This window comes from Thalassophryne amazonica, chromosome 16 (genome assembly GCF_902500255.1).
Source record: "Thalassophryne amazonica chromosome 16, fThaAma1.1, whole genome shotgun sequence".
NCBI classification, from domain to species: Eukaryota; Metazoa; Chordata; class Actinopteri; order Batrachoidiformes; family Batrachoididae; genus Thalassophryne; species Thalassophryne amazonica.
The window spans coordinates 87,532,676-87,549,075 of NC_047118.1; the positions used below are offsets into that span (position 1 = coordinate 87,532,676).

Here is a 16,400-nt window from a genome sequence, read left to right on the forward strand (position 1 = left end):
ACTTTGATTCCACAGAAGCCAGATGAATTTCAGAAAGCATTTTTTGTGGTGTAGATGATACTTTTGTGGTGAATTTGGACATGGATTTTTTTTTTTTAATGGACCTAAACAATATGTCATCTCACTCTGTCTCCAATTCTGTATCTATAATAAGGTCCTTATTACTGGCAGGAGATAGCAGAGGTGGGATGAAGTCACTGTCAAGTCACTCTCAAGTCATCAATCTGCAAGGCTCAAGGCTCAAGTCAGCTTGCAAACAATTGGCGGTCATTATGACTTAAGACTTGACTTGAGACTTGCAGATTCATGACTTGAGAGTGACTTGCTGGTGACTTCGTCCCACCTCTGGTAGATAGTTCATCTTGGTGTGTTTAACCATGTCAAGGTAGTCATTTATGCACCAAGATGGACCATATCTTTGCAAGTGGGAAAAGTTTGAAATAGTTTTTGTGATTCATTGCTTTGTTGAACCGGGGGTTGCAGTTTCAGGTGAAGGAGTCAGTCAGTTATCACAGCGCTTTTTAATGAAATACATTTATCTGCTTGTTGATTTTAGCATTTCATACTCCTGTTACAAGGCAGTGATTGCAGCACACTGCTAAAGTTTTTGTCTGGTAATCAGAGCGTGTGGGTTCAAATCCTGTGGCATTTTCTTCTTTTTATTTAACCGTGGTTATTTAACGGCCCCTTCTTGACTGTATGTCTGTGATCATGGGTCATCTACAGAGGAACAGATGGATCATATCTGTATTGCCCGACTGATAAATGAGGTGTGTTATATGGTGTGTGGGTTTATTTCATTTTAAATACGTCCATTTCCTTTCTCATATCAGGCAGGTTCCCACAACTTTCACAGGACTGCGATCGTAGCTCAGTGGTAAAGTTTCTGACTGGCATTCAGAGCTTTTGGAAGGCGCGGGTTTGAGGTCCCGTGAGTGGCATGAAATTTTTATTTTTTTATTTCAGCAGCTGTGTAACCAGATCGCGCAGCTGCTGTGAAAGCTGCTGTGTTCCCGTGTGCATAAAACTGTCACAGCATGTATTTATTTATTTTTTTTTTTATTCATTGTGCAGCTGCTGGCAGTGTGTTCCTGCATGCACGAACCATTGCACTGGCATTGTGCATGCCTGCACGTCGGCGCGATGTTTGTGGTTCGATCATATGAGCTGTTTTGCCATGAGTCACCCTGAGTTGTACTGTATTCCATGAACTCATCATCCATGGAATGTTGCAAGTGCCCAGAAACGGATAGATTCACGTGAATTTTATAAGACGTCTTTCCATAAATTAGCCCTCATTCTAATGAACATGTTTAATGAATCATTTGAATCTTTTACACTGCCTCGGCTTCTGACCCAGGCTTCCAGTTCGTCTTATGGAGCCTAATGTTATTACTGCTTTGTTCGGGATCCCTCAGGTACCTCTTCTGAGACCAAAAGTAGATCTGATTGCTTTTGTGACATGTGAGCTAGATATCTCATATTAATGAGATGGAAATCACCAACACCATCTTTCCATTTTTAAAAATTTAAAGCTTGAAAAAATCCAATATACACTGAATGAACCTTCAACAAAATTCCAAACGATGTTTTTACAGCAAGGACTATTTTTCCCAGCTATTCCAAATAAAATCTCACTCACTTCTTTTTTGTTTTGTGATATTTTAATGCATAGATATTTCTTACATCGTAAAGAGTCTATTAAATCGTGCTTTGTTTGTCTCTTCACCTTGGACCAATTTGGCAAGGGTGGCCCTACCAGGAAGTACTGCCTCCAGACAACAGGGTTCCCAAGATCACCTGGAGCCCACAAGCTCCTCCAACATAAGGTGGCGATCCAGGGAAGGGATTCAATCCTGTCTTGATAATAGTCACAATAAAGGACAGAGTCACCTCACCTGGATCCGCCAAGGACGTAATAAAATCACCAATTTATTTATTAGTCTGTCTGTCTGTCCTGTCTGACTGATTTTGACGAAATCTTCACCACAGATAGCTGTTAGACCATGGAAGACTTCACTGAATTTGGAAGTGATCCCGGTGTCACTGAATGAACGGTCCCCCCTAAAAATCGGTCCGCCCTGCCTTAACTGCGCATGCCTCATTTCTGTCAGCAGTGATTCACTGATTATCGCCTCATTTCTGGTTTAAACTATAGTCCAGTCTCATCTGTCTCAGCGACAGATATCTGAAGCTTTTGTACAACAATCATTTCACATAAATTCAACATTATTCATCACAAAAGACGGAGGAAGCGCCACTGCTAACGAGCTGCTAGCTGATACATTCACTGCGCGTTCATCATTTCAAAGTGTCACCAAGTGTCTCCTTGTTTCTGCTCAAAATGACTTTAGAATGATTTAAGAGGTTTTACCTTGTCATCTGATGGTTTAATAATCACATTAATCCATTTGATTACTTTTGGGTGAAACGACTCTCTCAGGACGTGCTGCTGAACTCCGGAATGACGCATGCGCAGTGGAGGCAGGGTGGATCAATTTTTAGGGGGGTACCGTTTTGGTCTGCAACACTGGATACAGATTGGTAGATGTCAGAAATCTCTGATTGCTCTTGATGTTCTGTTTAGCTAAACACCCGCTTCGGTAGTGTGGAGCATGCACGGTGGTCTGTGGCATGCAATAGCACATTTCATATAGCACCCAAATTGCACACTAAAGAGAACTATTGCATAGTCAGTGAAACAGAATGGCAAATAGTACAAATAATCCATGTCACGTGACATACATGCCACCAATCAAATGACAAGGATCCACTCAGCCGTTATATAATAGCTCCTTAGTGCCTGAAGTAAGGGCTATTTGCGCCATATCACTATATCTACTGTGAAGCAAAATAACTTAAAATAAGCTTTGGTAATGTTTTGCAATCTACTATAAGAGCCAGAACCTAAGGCAATTTAACTTAAATTATACAAATTTCATATTTCCGTTATTTCCTGCCATTTTATGTAATGCGTAGGCCATAAATAGGTTAAAAGATTAAAAACATTCATATTTGATGGGACACAGCATTTGCTCCCTTCTTCAAAACTGTCTTACAGTGTTAAATTGTCTGATGGAGATCTTTGCCTCACTGCATAATAAGCTACTGTGTCAGACGTTAAATGTAAATTTACACACAGTAGCTTTAATCCAGTGAGGCAGAGTTTTTCTGTCATCTTTACAGGTTTTTTTTTTTTTGTTCAAATTTTTGGGTGGGATTGCATTAATTTTATTTTTGGAAAATATAGCACCTTTAATAATTGTGTTATCTGAAGAAGAGCTGAACCAGGACTGATTTCATTATAAAGCCCCCATCACAATTCCGCGTACATTCCGGAACAGTCGAGGTGCATGTCCAAAACCTCAGACTAGATTCTGATTCTGCAATCCAAACAGTCAAACCCATTCCTGATAGCCAGCCCGAATGTTTAGCTCATGCTTCAAAACTTTGAAGTGCAGTAGAAATGGAGAAATATCTAACGGATTTGAAGTGTATTATAACTGTGTTCTGACTGCATTCTACATATTCTGATGGCATCCCAAGAGCATCTAAAATTCTTATTGCATTCGAGGGAGAACCCCCCGTCACACACAGCAAATATTGCCATTATCCGAAGCATTTCAACAGAAAAAGAGGCGTGGCCAGCCAGGCCGAACACATCTGGACTGCCTCGTGCACAACTGCAGGATATTTCAGACAAACAGTCAGATGACACAGACTGCTGTCAGACGGCACCGACACTGGGGCTGTCACTCACTCACTCACTCACTCACTCCACTCACTCCACTCACCCACGCGCTCGTCCTCACATTCCCAGCAAACTGTTGTTGTGATTTGGGCATATAAATAAAATGATTAATTGATTAAACTGATCTCTGATCAGGGGGTGTCTCACAGATGGAGTGCGCACGTGTGTAGAACTGGTGATCAAAGCAGTGTGTGAGTGTGTGGCTAAAATGTTCACTCAACTGTGGGTATGTGTGTCCATAAACGCTGTACCAGCAACTCCACATGCACAGGTGGGGTGCATGTGCGCACGCGAGCACTGGACCTGATGTGCATCCGAGTGCACTGCCAGCTGTCATGATCGCCTGCTGTTGTACAGGCGCGTGAAAAATGCCTTTAGGTGTTTGATCAGTATATATGAGGTCTGTTAGAAAAGTATAGGACCTTTTTATTTTTTGCAAAAACCTGATGGATTTGAATCACGTCACCCAGTTATGGCAAAATTTGATGCTGCACTGCTCCAGTCGCTCCGTCTTTTTCCTTGAAACGAAAATCTGCCGAGTGCACAACACACGTCCCACACAAAGGCTGCTTACCAGGAAATGACGCAATCGACAGGCGTGAAAAAGTTCACTCATGCGCACGAAGGTTCAAGGTTTGCTCGTGCAAGCACACGTGATTCAAATCCATCAGGTTTTTGCAAAAAATAAAAAGGTCCGATACTTTTCTAACAGACCTCGTATTTGCATTGCTAGATTTTATTTGCCCAGCTGGACTCCATAACTGCTGCAGTACTGTGCTGGCAGTGCACCAACTTCCCACGTGCAACTTTCAGATGCAGTCAGTGGACTTTCTCTTTTCTCAACTATTTTTTGTTGTCATTTCACTTGATACACATCATAACACAACTGTAGTTGTATTATTGTTGTGGGATGGTGCTTCACATGGGATTTATTCATACCAGAGGTGGATTATGTATTTGTTTTCTGATCGACGGTGCCAGCACACAGCACAGCTGGAATATTTTTGCTGGTCGTTGAGGTTCCAAAATCTTTATGACAATGTGTAAATTTTCTTGAACAGTGTGTTATTTTTTTTTTTTTTTTTTTTTCTCAGCAACCCACACTTCAGGAACATGTGCTATTTTGGGTGAATTTCAGCATCTTCCCCACAAAAAGTCTGTCATTTTCACCCAAAATTCAAGATTTTAAAATTCTCTAAGGAAGACTTGTGAACAGTGCTTAGATGAATCAAACAAAACCATCAAACTCAAAGTCCACCAAGAAGTGAATGAGAAGAAGCATTTTGGGTGAACTTAATCGTTTTCACAACAAAAAGTCTGTATAGTCCTAACTAAAAACAGAAACTAAGGTTTGAGAAACACATGAAGTGTTGTGTGGGCCGCCAGAAGGAGGTACTGCTGGCCCACCACCAGAGGGCCCCCTGCCTGAAATGCGGGCTTCAGGCACGAGAGGGCGCTGCGCCCCACAAGAGTGGCCGGGGTGACAGCTGTCACTCATCAGCTATGACAGCTGTCACCAATCATCTGCACCTCACCCCTAATAAAAGCAGGACGACACCTCCACCACGTCGCCGAGATATCGTTCTACCAAGGAGGTAAATTCTCAGCCGTGATTGTGCCTATGCACGTACTAGCTGTTCTGGTTTTTGTGATCTTTTGCAGGAGATTCAACTCGCTATTTCCAGCGGGATGCTGGGGGTTCGTGGATTGACGAGCAGTGAATAGTTTTCACTCCGAACCACGTAAAAATAGGAGATTGATTCTGCACTGTGTTCTGGTGTTAAGGTGGAGGTGTTTTTCCCACCTGACTATTAAAAGAAGAACTTGCTGACTGTTTTTTTGTTTTTTTGCTCTTCGCCAGCAGTACCAGATCCGACACGCGGAGACGGTGGCCACCTGAGGGACTCGGAACTTGGCGGCTCCAGTATTCTCCTGGTTCGGTGGCGGGGGAAATCGTGTGGTTCTGGTTCTTCTCCAGATGGACGTCTCCTATCGTCGAGCCTGCCCACACGACACCTTGATTGATTGACTTTGTACTCATTCTATAATCTGCTGTGTGTAGTTGTGGCATTCACAACAGTAAAGTGTCATATTGACTTCTCCTATTGTCCGTTCATTTGCGCCCCCTGACTATTCTCCCACGACATTTGAATAAATACACTTGTAGCAAAAAAAAAACCATGCTGCATGGCTCATTATACATTGAACTTGAATTTATTTATTTGGCACACAATTCGCACACAATACATTATTCATTATTTGGTGGGACCAGGACTTAAAGGTCCACTTTTGAAGACATTTTTGACATTTTTTGCATCTAGTACTACTATTGATAACATTCTTTAACACTCCATAAGCACCAAAACCTTCCTGGGTAAAATGCAGGTCTTCTCCAAAACACAGAATACGTGAATTCCCGAAAAAATTTGTCACTGAAAAAAGCATAGTTGTCCATCATTGTATTTAATTACTTTTTAATATTCTGCCATTAAAAGAACACACACATAAACCAAACTATAAGATGATCTGATAAACCAGTGTGCAAAATGTGGCAAAGCTAAACGTTCTAGCAGGGAATAACCTGTTTGTTTGCTCACCTTCAGCATGCTGGCTTCTCCTGACACGAGCATGCACAACACTGGGATTTCAATACTGCCACTACCTGTTGGCACAAGAAAACAAATTAAAAGAAAAAAACCTGCAATTTCCAAAAGCCAGAAACGTTACCACTGAGCTACCATTGCTGTCCTGTAAAAGGTGCTTGTCTTGTGGACAGCGCACAGCAGGACAGACAACACGTCATGTGAACAGAGCACGTGGGTGACGTGACATTCAGATCGCCCACTGTGTTTGATCTGATGGTCCATTTCACCTGGGGCAGCCTGTCAATGTGCGTGGCGTGCACTCACTCACTGCAGCCCATTGCAACAGCAATATATATTTTTATGTAAGTCCATGTGAGGACAGCAAGCAGACACACGTCACAGTGGACAGTTGTTAGTTCATGTCCGTCCAAACACGGTACGTATTCCCCAGCTGGGACGTCCAGAACCAGAGATCTCCACAGCTGCTCCAGTGGGCGGACACACCCCCTGTCAGTTCAGTGCACACTCCAATGTGTCACTGTCATGTTAGTGAGCTGTCAGTGAGTCTCTGGTCAGCTGCTGACAGGCACATATATATCAATCAGCATTTTATGCAAGTGTGCCCCCCCCCCACACGTCACGTGGTGGGGAAGGGGGGCTGAGCCACATGCATGCCACATGTGTTTTCGGGGGAGCGGGGGGGCGCTCATGTGCGATACACATGCAGAGTTGCTGTACACAACAAAATAAAAAACAAAGTATTTCACACACAATTTTACTGTGTGCACTTGAAATTCCTTCCCACATTTCGATCATTGTGTGCGTGAAGTAAATAATTTCAGAATTGTGACAGCCCGTGCAGCCACGGTGAGGTGGCTCACATGACGCATTTTCTCTCTGAGCATCTATTGTGTGCTCATTAATTATATTTTGATCTTTGTTATGACACACGAACACCCAGCGTCTCTCATGCAGCGTGTTATTGCTTACCTCAATTTAGCACAACACAGATTCTTACATGTGCACAAACTAATCAAATCAAATCAAATAGCAAACACTTGGATGGTCTGTGCACACAGCAGTAGTAATTTACAGAGGGTGCACCTTCTCCATGAAGGGGGATTTGCTTCAGAGCGACATTACTTTTCACAAGGTGTACCTAATAAACTGGCAACTGGGTGTATTTTTGTAGACAAGTACAGTGCCTTGCTCTCTCTCTCTCTCTCTCTCTCTCCCTCTTGCTCACACACACACACACACACACACACATAATCAACATATTAACATTCATGGCATATAACTGCTGTTCACCTGCTGAGACGACCCTTCAGAGTGTGTTATTGCTGCTCTGTTTGGCTATATATGAGCATGTCTAATGGATTTGAACTCACTCACTCTTTTAGGAAGTTGCTGAAGTTTGCTGAAGTTGTCCTGCTGCATGCTCATAACTACCTGCAAGACCAGCATCGATTAAAGGCTTCACATATTACAAAGAGTTCTCTCCGCAACAATCATTGCTTCAAATGTGAAGTCTTGTGACGTTATCTTGATATCTTACGTTATCAATCAACAACTCAGTATTTTGCTTTGTTTTCTCAACAGTCAGCTTCTTGTTTTGAATTACGTGATGTTCGAAAAAATATGCCCGGACAAAACAACAGAACCAGCTCTAAGTTGGACTTGGAACACAAAGGCCATGGTGGGCGTAGGTGACAACATACGAGGTCTGTCAATAAAGTATAGGTCCTTTTATTTTTTTCAAAAAACTATATGGATTTCAATCATATGTTTTATGTCAGACATGCTTGAACCCTCGTGTGCATGCGTGAGTTTTTCCACGCTGTCCGGTGACGTCATTCGCCTGTGAGCACTCCTTGTGGGAGGAGTCGTCCAGCCCCTCGTCCGGAATTCCTTTGTCTGAGAAGTTGCTGAGAGACTGACGCTTTGTTGATCAAAATTTTTTCTAAACCTGTGAGGCACCTCGATGTGGGCATGGTTCGAAAAATTAAGTGGTTTTCGGTGAAAATTTAACGGCTGATGAGAGATTTTGAGGTGATACTGTCGCCTTTAAGGACTTCCCACGGAGCGAGACGTCGTGCAGCACTCCCAGGCGCCATCGTCAGCCTGTTTCAAGCTGAAAACCTCCACATTTCAGGCTCTATTGATCCAGGACGTCGTGAGAGAGAACAGAGAAGTTTCAGAAGAAGTCGGTTCAGCATTTCATCCGGATATTCCACTGTTAAAGGAGATTTTTTTTTAATGAAAGACGTGCGGACGGGTCCGTGCGTCGGGACGCAGCTGGCGCGGTGCGACGGCACAGGAAAAACACCTCCGTGTTGAGAACCATTTGTAAAATCCAGGCAGATTTGATGACTTTCCGTGGAGTGAGTATATGAGAAATTGTTTAACAAATGGACATGTTCCAACTTGTCTTTAAGGCTTCCAACAGAGGTGGCTGCCATTGGCATCTGATGCAGCCACTGCAGGGGTTGTTGCGGCTGATGCGGTGGTTGCTGCCGCTAGAGAGGAGGAGACAACAGAGACTGATGATGTCTCTCTCCCTCGGCCTGGACCTCATGCAACACAGAATGGACTCCACTCTGGGCCACCTGCTGGGGGTTATCCAGAATCCTGTCCAAAAGCATACCACAGCTGGCACCTCTGGAGGTCTGATCCTGGAGAAACCCCTTCAGCAGGCTGAACAATGCACTTGATTTGCCCTGTGACACCTGGGACACAGAAGGTGCAATGGATGTCACTGAAGCTGGTGTGCTTGACCTGCGTGGCTCAGAATCAGACAGAGGAACACCAAGGGCAGCACTGGGTTGTGGCCGCTGCTGCTCCTGCACACTTGACTCCACAGCAGATTTAAAAGTGGCCACATTTTGGTATGTCATAGTTGTGATATGTTCGTTCAGAAACTGGAAATGTGTCCATATTCACGCCTCTGTAGGGGTGAACATGTTGGCAGACTGGCCAGACACAACCACTGAATTCAACTCAACTCCTGCCTGGAGGAGATAAAGGCGTGGATGAGTGAAAACTTTTTACAGCTGTGTTTCTGTGTAGGCGCTCAGATGTCCCGGTGGTTTCCATAGTAGAGAAGCTTGAATCTTCGACTAGACTACGTTGCTTGACGCAAGGACGTTTTGAAGCGAAACGTCCTCGCGTCAAGCAACTCAGTCCAGTCGAAGATTCAAGCTTCTCTACTTTTTACAGCTGAACAGCTCCAAAACGGAAGCTATCACATCGCTACCTCTCACCAACTCCGTTCCTCCTCATTTCCTCCGCCTCTTTTCTCGGCCACAACTTTTCCTTCTCTCCTTCCGTGACCAATTTGGGGGTCCGGTTTGACCCCCATCTTAGCTTTGATAATCATATCAATCATATTTGCAAAACTTCCTTTGTTCACCTCCATAATATTGCCAAACTCCGGCCATTTCTCTCCCGCCCTGCGACAGAGTCCATGGCTTTGTCTCCTCCAGGTTGGACTATTGTAACGCACTACTCATCAGGATCCCAGGCAAGAGCCTACAAAGGCTCCAATAAGTCCAAAATAGTGCTGCCCGGGTCCTGATGAGAGTGCGTAAATATGAGCACATCACCCCCATCCTTCAAACTCTGCACTGTTTCCCCATTCACCTCCGTATCGAATTCAAAATCCTCCTTCACACCCATCACTGTCTGTATGGTGTAGCCCCCACCTACCTTAACGAACTCCTCAACCCCACATATATCAGCTAGAACCTGGTCAGGCCAACTGCACCGCCGCACCCACCTAGGACTCAGCTTAAGACCATGGGCGACAGGGCCTTCAAGGCTGCTGCTCCCCGTCTGCGGAATGCCCTCCCTGACCTTCTCAGGGCTCCATAGATGGCGATGCTTTTATAAAAGGGCTAAAAACCTTCCTTTTTCGAAAGGCCTTCCCTGGCTGACTCTATTTGATTTTTATCTGTTGATTGTGTCTTTTGACTCATTCTGTTGTTCAATTTTATTGTCATTTTGTTTTATTGTTTTTCTGTTTACTTTTATTGCTTTTTTTGTTGTTTCTCTATTGTTTATTGTTCATTGTTCTCTGTACTGTGCACTATGAGATTTAATTTCAAATGTAAAGTGTGTTTTAAATAAAATCTATTACTTTTATTATTATAACCACTGCCTTCTTCAATTTGCCCATCCGGGTACGCATAGAGTCGTACCACACCTTCAGCTCCTGAGCTCCCACAGAACGTCTGTTTTCTGTACATCTTTGTAGTTGGCCAGACATTTTGCATATATGCAGGGTTAGGCCTTCAGAAATTCAACCACCTCCTCTTTCTGCTCCATGATGATGGCTGTTACAACAGGAGGAGTGGGCTTCTTCCTACGCCGAACAGCTCACCAGACATTTTTGTGTTAGTGAACAAGTGACTATGAAATATCCCTGCCTCCTTCAGTGAATGCAGAGCCCCTCCTGACATAACACTGATAATCCTCATAGGAAAGACATTGGGTCCAATCTGCATGGGCCCCCTCTCATCTGCAGCAAAGCAGGCATCCACCAACCAGACTAAGTTCTGACTCACTGCACCTCGTCATTCCTATAGTCACTGAGACACTTGAAGAGCCACAGCCATGACATCATCAAAGTCTGTGAGGAGCATTGCATTCATGATCTCGTGCACAAAAGTATCTTTGAGGAAGCCGTGTTCCAACCACTGCCAATGGCTAAAGTGTGGAAATGATTGCATCATCTGGGACATGGACTTTACTGTGCTTGACTGCCAGGAGACTGTGTATCACCTCTCTTCCAGGAGCACTGCACTCAAAACGTTTCTCATAGTTTTTGAGTATTGTGTCTTAATGTTTCTGTTGTCTGGGAGATAGGTGAGTGATGGCCCAGTCTTTCCACAAAACAAACCATTACAACAACCACTGTGCATTCCTCAAACATCTGATTTAATAAACACCTGAAATGAGGTTAGCCTGTTAGCTATCTATCTTAGACATGGAGAAAAGGTTGTGCTCAGGCTTCTTTCGCACAACAGAGCTACCCACGCTCCACCGCTTTATCCATTCATCAGTTTGTCATGACGTAGCCAAAGACAGTGATGTTGTTGCTGCCAGCATGGCGACTCCCAGATATGGACTTCATAATGGCAGTAAATGTATGGGTTTAACTCATCAAACACCAAAACACACCCATAGTTAATTGATGAAATGCACCCGCATTGTGACCTGCGCTTTATTCTGTGTTGTGTAAGTGGCAAAGTGGACCTGGACATGCCCCATTATGCTATGCACTTCAGATCATGTGCTATATATTGTCAAGGTAGGACTTTAAAGCTCTTAATGAGCCTGTTGATGAGGGACCCTAGGCTCTTGAATTTCATGATGGTGAGAAAAAAAAAAAAAACCTAAGCCTACCTAACCTCTTCTGTGGGGCAGGACAGAGACACCAGCATGCAAGCAGGGACGATCACTATGCAAGGCCTACAGCCTCCTGGGCATCACCAGTGCACGTACATGGAAAGCCATCAGCGAGGCCTCAGAAGCTGCAGAAAAGGCCTCAAGATGTCTGTGGATCATCACATGCAGTGAGCAAATGCAGCTTAGATACAGACTGGAAATGGTCACTCCTGGTTGGGTCGCCTGGGCGAGAGCATGTTCTACCTCTGTCACAGAAGAAGCTGAATGTGTTGTGTGGGCCGCCTGAAGAGGAGGTACTACTGGCCCACCACCAGAGGGCGCCCTGCCTGAAGTGCGGGCTTCAGGCACGAGAGGGCGCTGCCGCCACGGACACAGCCGGGAGTGACAGCTGTCACTCATTATTTCCTGACAGCTGTCACTCATTCATGCTTCATCATCTCACTCCATAAAACCCAGACGTCATCTCCACCTCATCGCCGAGATATCGTACTTCTATGGAGGTAACCTTCTCAGCCTGCAGATTCAGATAAATGGTTACACAGACGCTGCACGAGTGTGTGTTAGAGGTGGAGGTGGCATTCCCACCGTTGTTGTTACGGGGTGTACACACACCCACACTTGACTGTCTTTGCTCTTCGCCAGCAGTACCAGATCCGACAGTCGGTGACGGTGATCACCTGGGAATTCGGGACTTGGCGGCTCCAGTATTCACCAGGTTCGGGTGGCGGCGGAAATCGTGTGGTTCCGGCTCTTCTCAGGACAGACGTCTTCTATCCTTGAGCCTGCCCACATGTCACCTTTGTGGATTGACTGTTATCAGATTCTGAGATTGTCTGTGTATTCGTTGTGCACCTTCACAACATTAAATTGTTACTTTTTGGCTCATCTATTGACCGTTCATTTGCGCCCCCCTGTTGTGGGTCCGTGTCACTACACTTTCACAACAGGATATCTCGGCCAGCGTCATGGATCCCGAGGCCGTCACCCATCTGTTGGACAGCCAATGGAAGAGCAGGGTGCACAGGCGTCTGCAAGAGACGTGCTCGAGTGAGTTGCAGCAAATCCTCACCGCCTTTACCGCTCGGCTGGATTTGATGTCCCGAGCAAAACGTCATCCTTAATCGCAGGATGGAGGCTCTCACCGCACAGGTGGAAGCGCGCGATCAGAGCGCTGCTGCGGCTCCTCCTCCTGCTGACCCGGTGCCGGATATTAACATTCCCACTGGTCGTTCAACGAACCCCCCCATCATCCCCTGAAGCATACATAAGTCCCCCAGAGCCATACGGGGTTGTGTGGAGACATGCGCGGACTTTCTGTTGCAGTGTTCGCTCGTCTTTGCACAATGACCCGTGATGTACACGTCTGACGCCAGCAAGGTGGCTTATGTTATTAACTTGCTTCGGGGTAAGGCACGCGCCTGGGCTACGGCGCTCTGGGAACAGAACTCACGGTTGTTATCGGCATACACTGGGTTTGTGGGGGAGTTCAGAACAGTGTTTGATCACCCTAACAGAGGAGAGACCGCTTCAACAGTGCTGCTGTCAATGCGACAGGGGCGCCGGTGCGCAGCCGAATATGCAGTCGACTTCCGCATCGCGGCTGCGAGGTCCGGCTGGAATAACGTTGCGCTCCGCGCCGCCTTCATAAACGGACTGTCATCGGTCCTGAAGGAGCATCTGGTAGCTAAGGAAGAACCGCGGGATTTAGATGGGCTTATCGATCTCGTTATACGGTTAGACAATCGGTTGGAGGAACGCCGTCGGGAGCGAGGCGAAGGACGTGGCTGGGTACGCGCCGTCCCTCTCCCTTCCGGGTTCGAAAAAGGGCCGCCCTCCCCACGCTCCACAGCCGCAGCGCTCCGTGGGGCAACAGCTCGCCCTGCTGATGTTGCTAGGGAAACGCACAGGGCCAAAATGAGAACAGATGACACAATGAGGAGGACTGGTCCACGGGGAGTGTTTTCTCTGCAGCTCAAAAGAGCACATACAGAAAAACTGCCCCAAACGGCCACAACGACAACAACCGCCCTTAGAGACTGGGCTAAGGGTGGTCATAACATTCACGTGGACAACACACATATTGCCACACGACTCCCAGTTAACAATCCTGAGCGGGGATTTAACCCTTCAAGCCCCAGCACTGGTGGACACGGGGGTCAGAAGGGAATTTGCTAGACAGCAGATTGGCAAGGGAGGTAGGGCTCCCTCTGGTGGCGCTTCCTTCGCCATGCAGGTGCGGGCACTAGATGGCACCCTCCTCCCTTTAATCACACACAAGACACAACCAGTAACTCTGGTGGTGTCTGAAAACCATCGGGAGGAGATTGGTTTTTTGTAACTCCTTCTACCTCCCGCGTGATTTTGGGCTTCCCATGGATGTTGAAACACAATCCCCGGTTTGATTGGCCGTCTGGGGTAGTGGGTTCAGTGGAGCAAAACCTGCCATCGGGTGTGTTTAGGATTCTCGGTTCCTCCCGGTTTACATGCTAAGGAGGAGGTCAATGTCCCTCCCAATCTGACGGCAGTGCCGGTTGAGTACCACGATCTTGCTGACGTCTTCAGCAAGGATCTGGCACTCACCCTTCCCCCGCACCGTCCGTACGATTGTGCCATTGATTTGGTTTCCAGGCGTTGAGTTCCCGTCCAGCAGGCTGTACAACCTGTCACGACCTGAGCGCGAATCAATGGAGACCTACATCCGGGACTCATTAGCTGCCGGGCTCCACCTCCACCTCCCCGATGGGTGCAGGTTTCTTTTTTGTGGGCAAGAAAGATGGCGGACCTCCGTCCATGCATTGATTACAGGGGGCCTGAATGAGATTACGGTTCGCAACCGATACCCGTTGCCGTTGTTAGATTCTGTGTTCACACCCCCTGCATGGGAGCCAAAAATCTTTACTAAGTCGGATCTTAGAATGCAATTCACCTGTTCGGATCCGGAAGGGAGACGAATGGAAGACGGCATTTAAACACCCCCGTAGGTCACTTTGAGTACCGGGTCATGCCGTTCGGCCTCACCAACGCCCCCCGCGACGTTCCAAGCCTTGGTTAACGACGTCTTGCGGACTTCCTGCACCGATTCGTCTTCTATATCTGGACGATATTCTCATCTTTCTCCGGATCCTGAGACCCACGTCCAGCATGTACGCAGGTCCTGCAGCGATTGTTAGAGAACCGAATGTTTGTGAAGGGCGAGAAGTGCGCAGTCTTCACCCTGCACGTCTTTTGTCCTTCCTGGGTTTATCATCTCCTCTACTCGTCGCCCCTGATCCGGCCAAGGTTGCGGCGGGGGAAGAGATTGGCCCCAACCAACAAGCCGTAGGAAGCTGCAACAGTTCCTCGGCTTCGCTAATTTCTATAGGAGGTTCATTAAGGGCTACAGTCAGGTAGTTAGCCCCCTGACAGCCCTGACCTCTCCAAAAGTCTCCTTCACCTGGTCGGATCGGTGCGAAGCCGCGTTCAAGGAGTTGAAACGACGGTTCTCTACTGTGCCAGTTTTGGTGCAGCCCGACCCTAGCCGCCAGTTCGTGGTTGAAGTGGACGCCTCTGACTCAGGGATAGGAGCCGTGCTATCCCAGAGTGGAGAGACCGATAAGGTTCGTCACCCGTGTGCCTACTTTTCTCGAGGTTGACCCCGGTCTGAACGGAACTATGACGTCGGCAATCGAGAACTCCTTGCGGTGTGAAAGATGGCTCTTGAGGAGTGGAGACACCGGAGCCCATCCTGCCTGAGTCCACTATCGTGGCCACCCTCACCTGGGACGTGGAGAAGATCGTCAGGGAGGCCCTGGCACGAAGCCCCAGACCCGGGAACTGGACCAAAAGACAAACTATAGTCCCACCAGAGGCCAGGGCTGCGGTCCTAGACTTCTGTCACGGTTCCAAGCTCGCCTGTCATCCGGGGGTGCGATCGGCCCGTGGCAGTTGTCCGGCAGCGCTTCTGGTGGGCGTCTATGGAGGCCGAAATAGGCAGTACATCCAGGCCTGCACCCACCTGTGCCAGGGGCAAGGCTGACCACAGGACAGTCCCAAGGTCCTGCTTCCAAACCGCTTCCTGTGCCTCATCGCCCCGGTCCCCCATCGGCCTGGATTTTGTCACGGGTCTCCCACCGTCCAGGGCACCACCCACCATCCTCACGATAGGGACCGATTTCTCCAAGGCGGCCCACTTCGTGGCCCTCCCGAAGCTCCCTACGGCCCCAGGAGACAGCGGAACCTCTGGTCCAACAGTCGTCGTCTGCATGGGATCCCTACTGACGTAGTCTCGGATCGTGGTCCCCAGTTTTCCTCTCACGTCTGGAGGAGTTTCTGCAGGGGAACTGGGGGCCACCGTGAGCCTCTCGTCCGGGTACCATCCACAGACGAACGGACAGGCAGAGCGGGCAACCAGGAGTTGGAACAGACCCCTCCGCTGTGTGACATCCGCGCAACCCGACGGCTGGAGCAACCACACTGGCCTGATCGAGTATGCGCATAACAGCCAGGTGTCTTCTGCTACGGCCCCTCTCCCATTTGATGTGTGTTTGGGGTACCAGCCCCATTATTTCCCGTGGTGGAGGAGAGGAGGTCGGTGTGCCTCGGTCCGGGCCCACATTCGGAGGTGCCGTCAGGTGTGGCGCACCGCCCGTTCTGCCTTGTTTGAAGGCCCGGACGAG

General features: G+C 47.4%; 1 protein-coding gene across 1 annotated transcript in view; it reads right to left on the reverse strand.

The window, feature by feature from the left end:
* Positions 1–16,400, reverse strand: part of trpm4a (transient receptor potential cation channel, subfamily M, member 4a) — a 505,210-nt gene that overhangs the window by 348,444 nt on the left and 140,366 nt on the right. Inside the window, exon 7 of the mRNA XM_034189807.1 lies at positions 6,349–6,413. Within this exon, the coding sequence (XP_034045698.1) occupies positions 6,349–6,413 (65 nt within the window). The remainder of the gene's footprint in view (positions 1–6,348; positions 6,414–16,400) is intronic.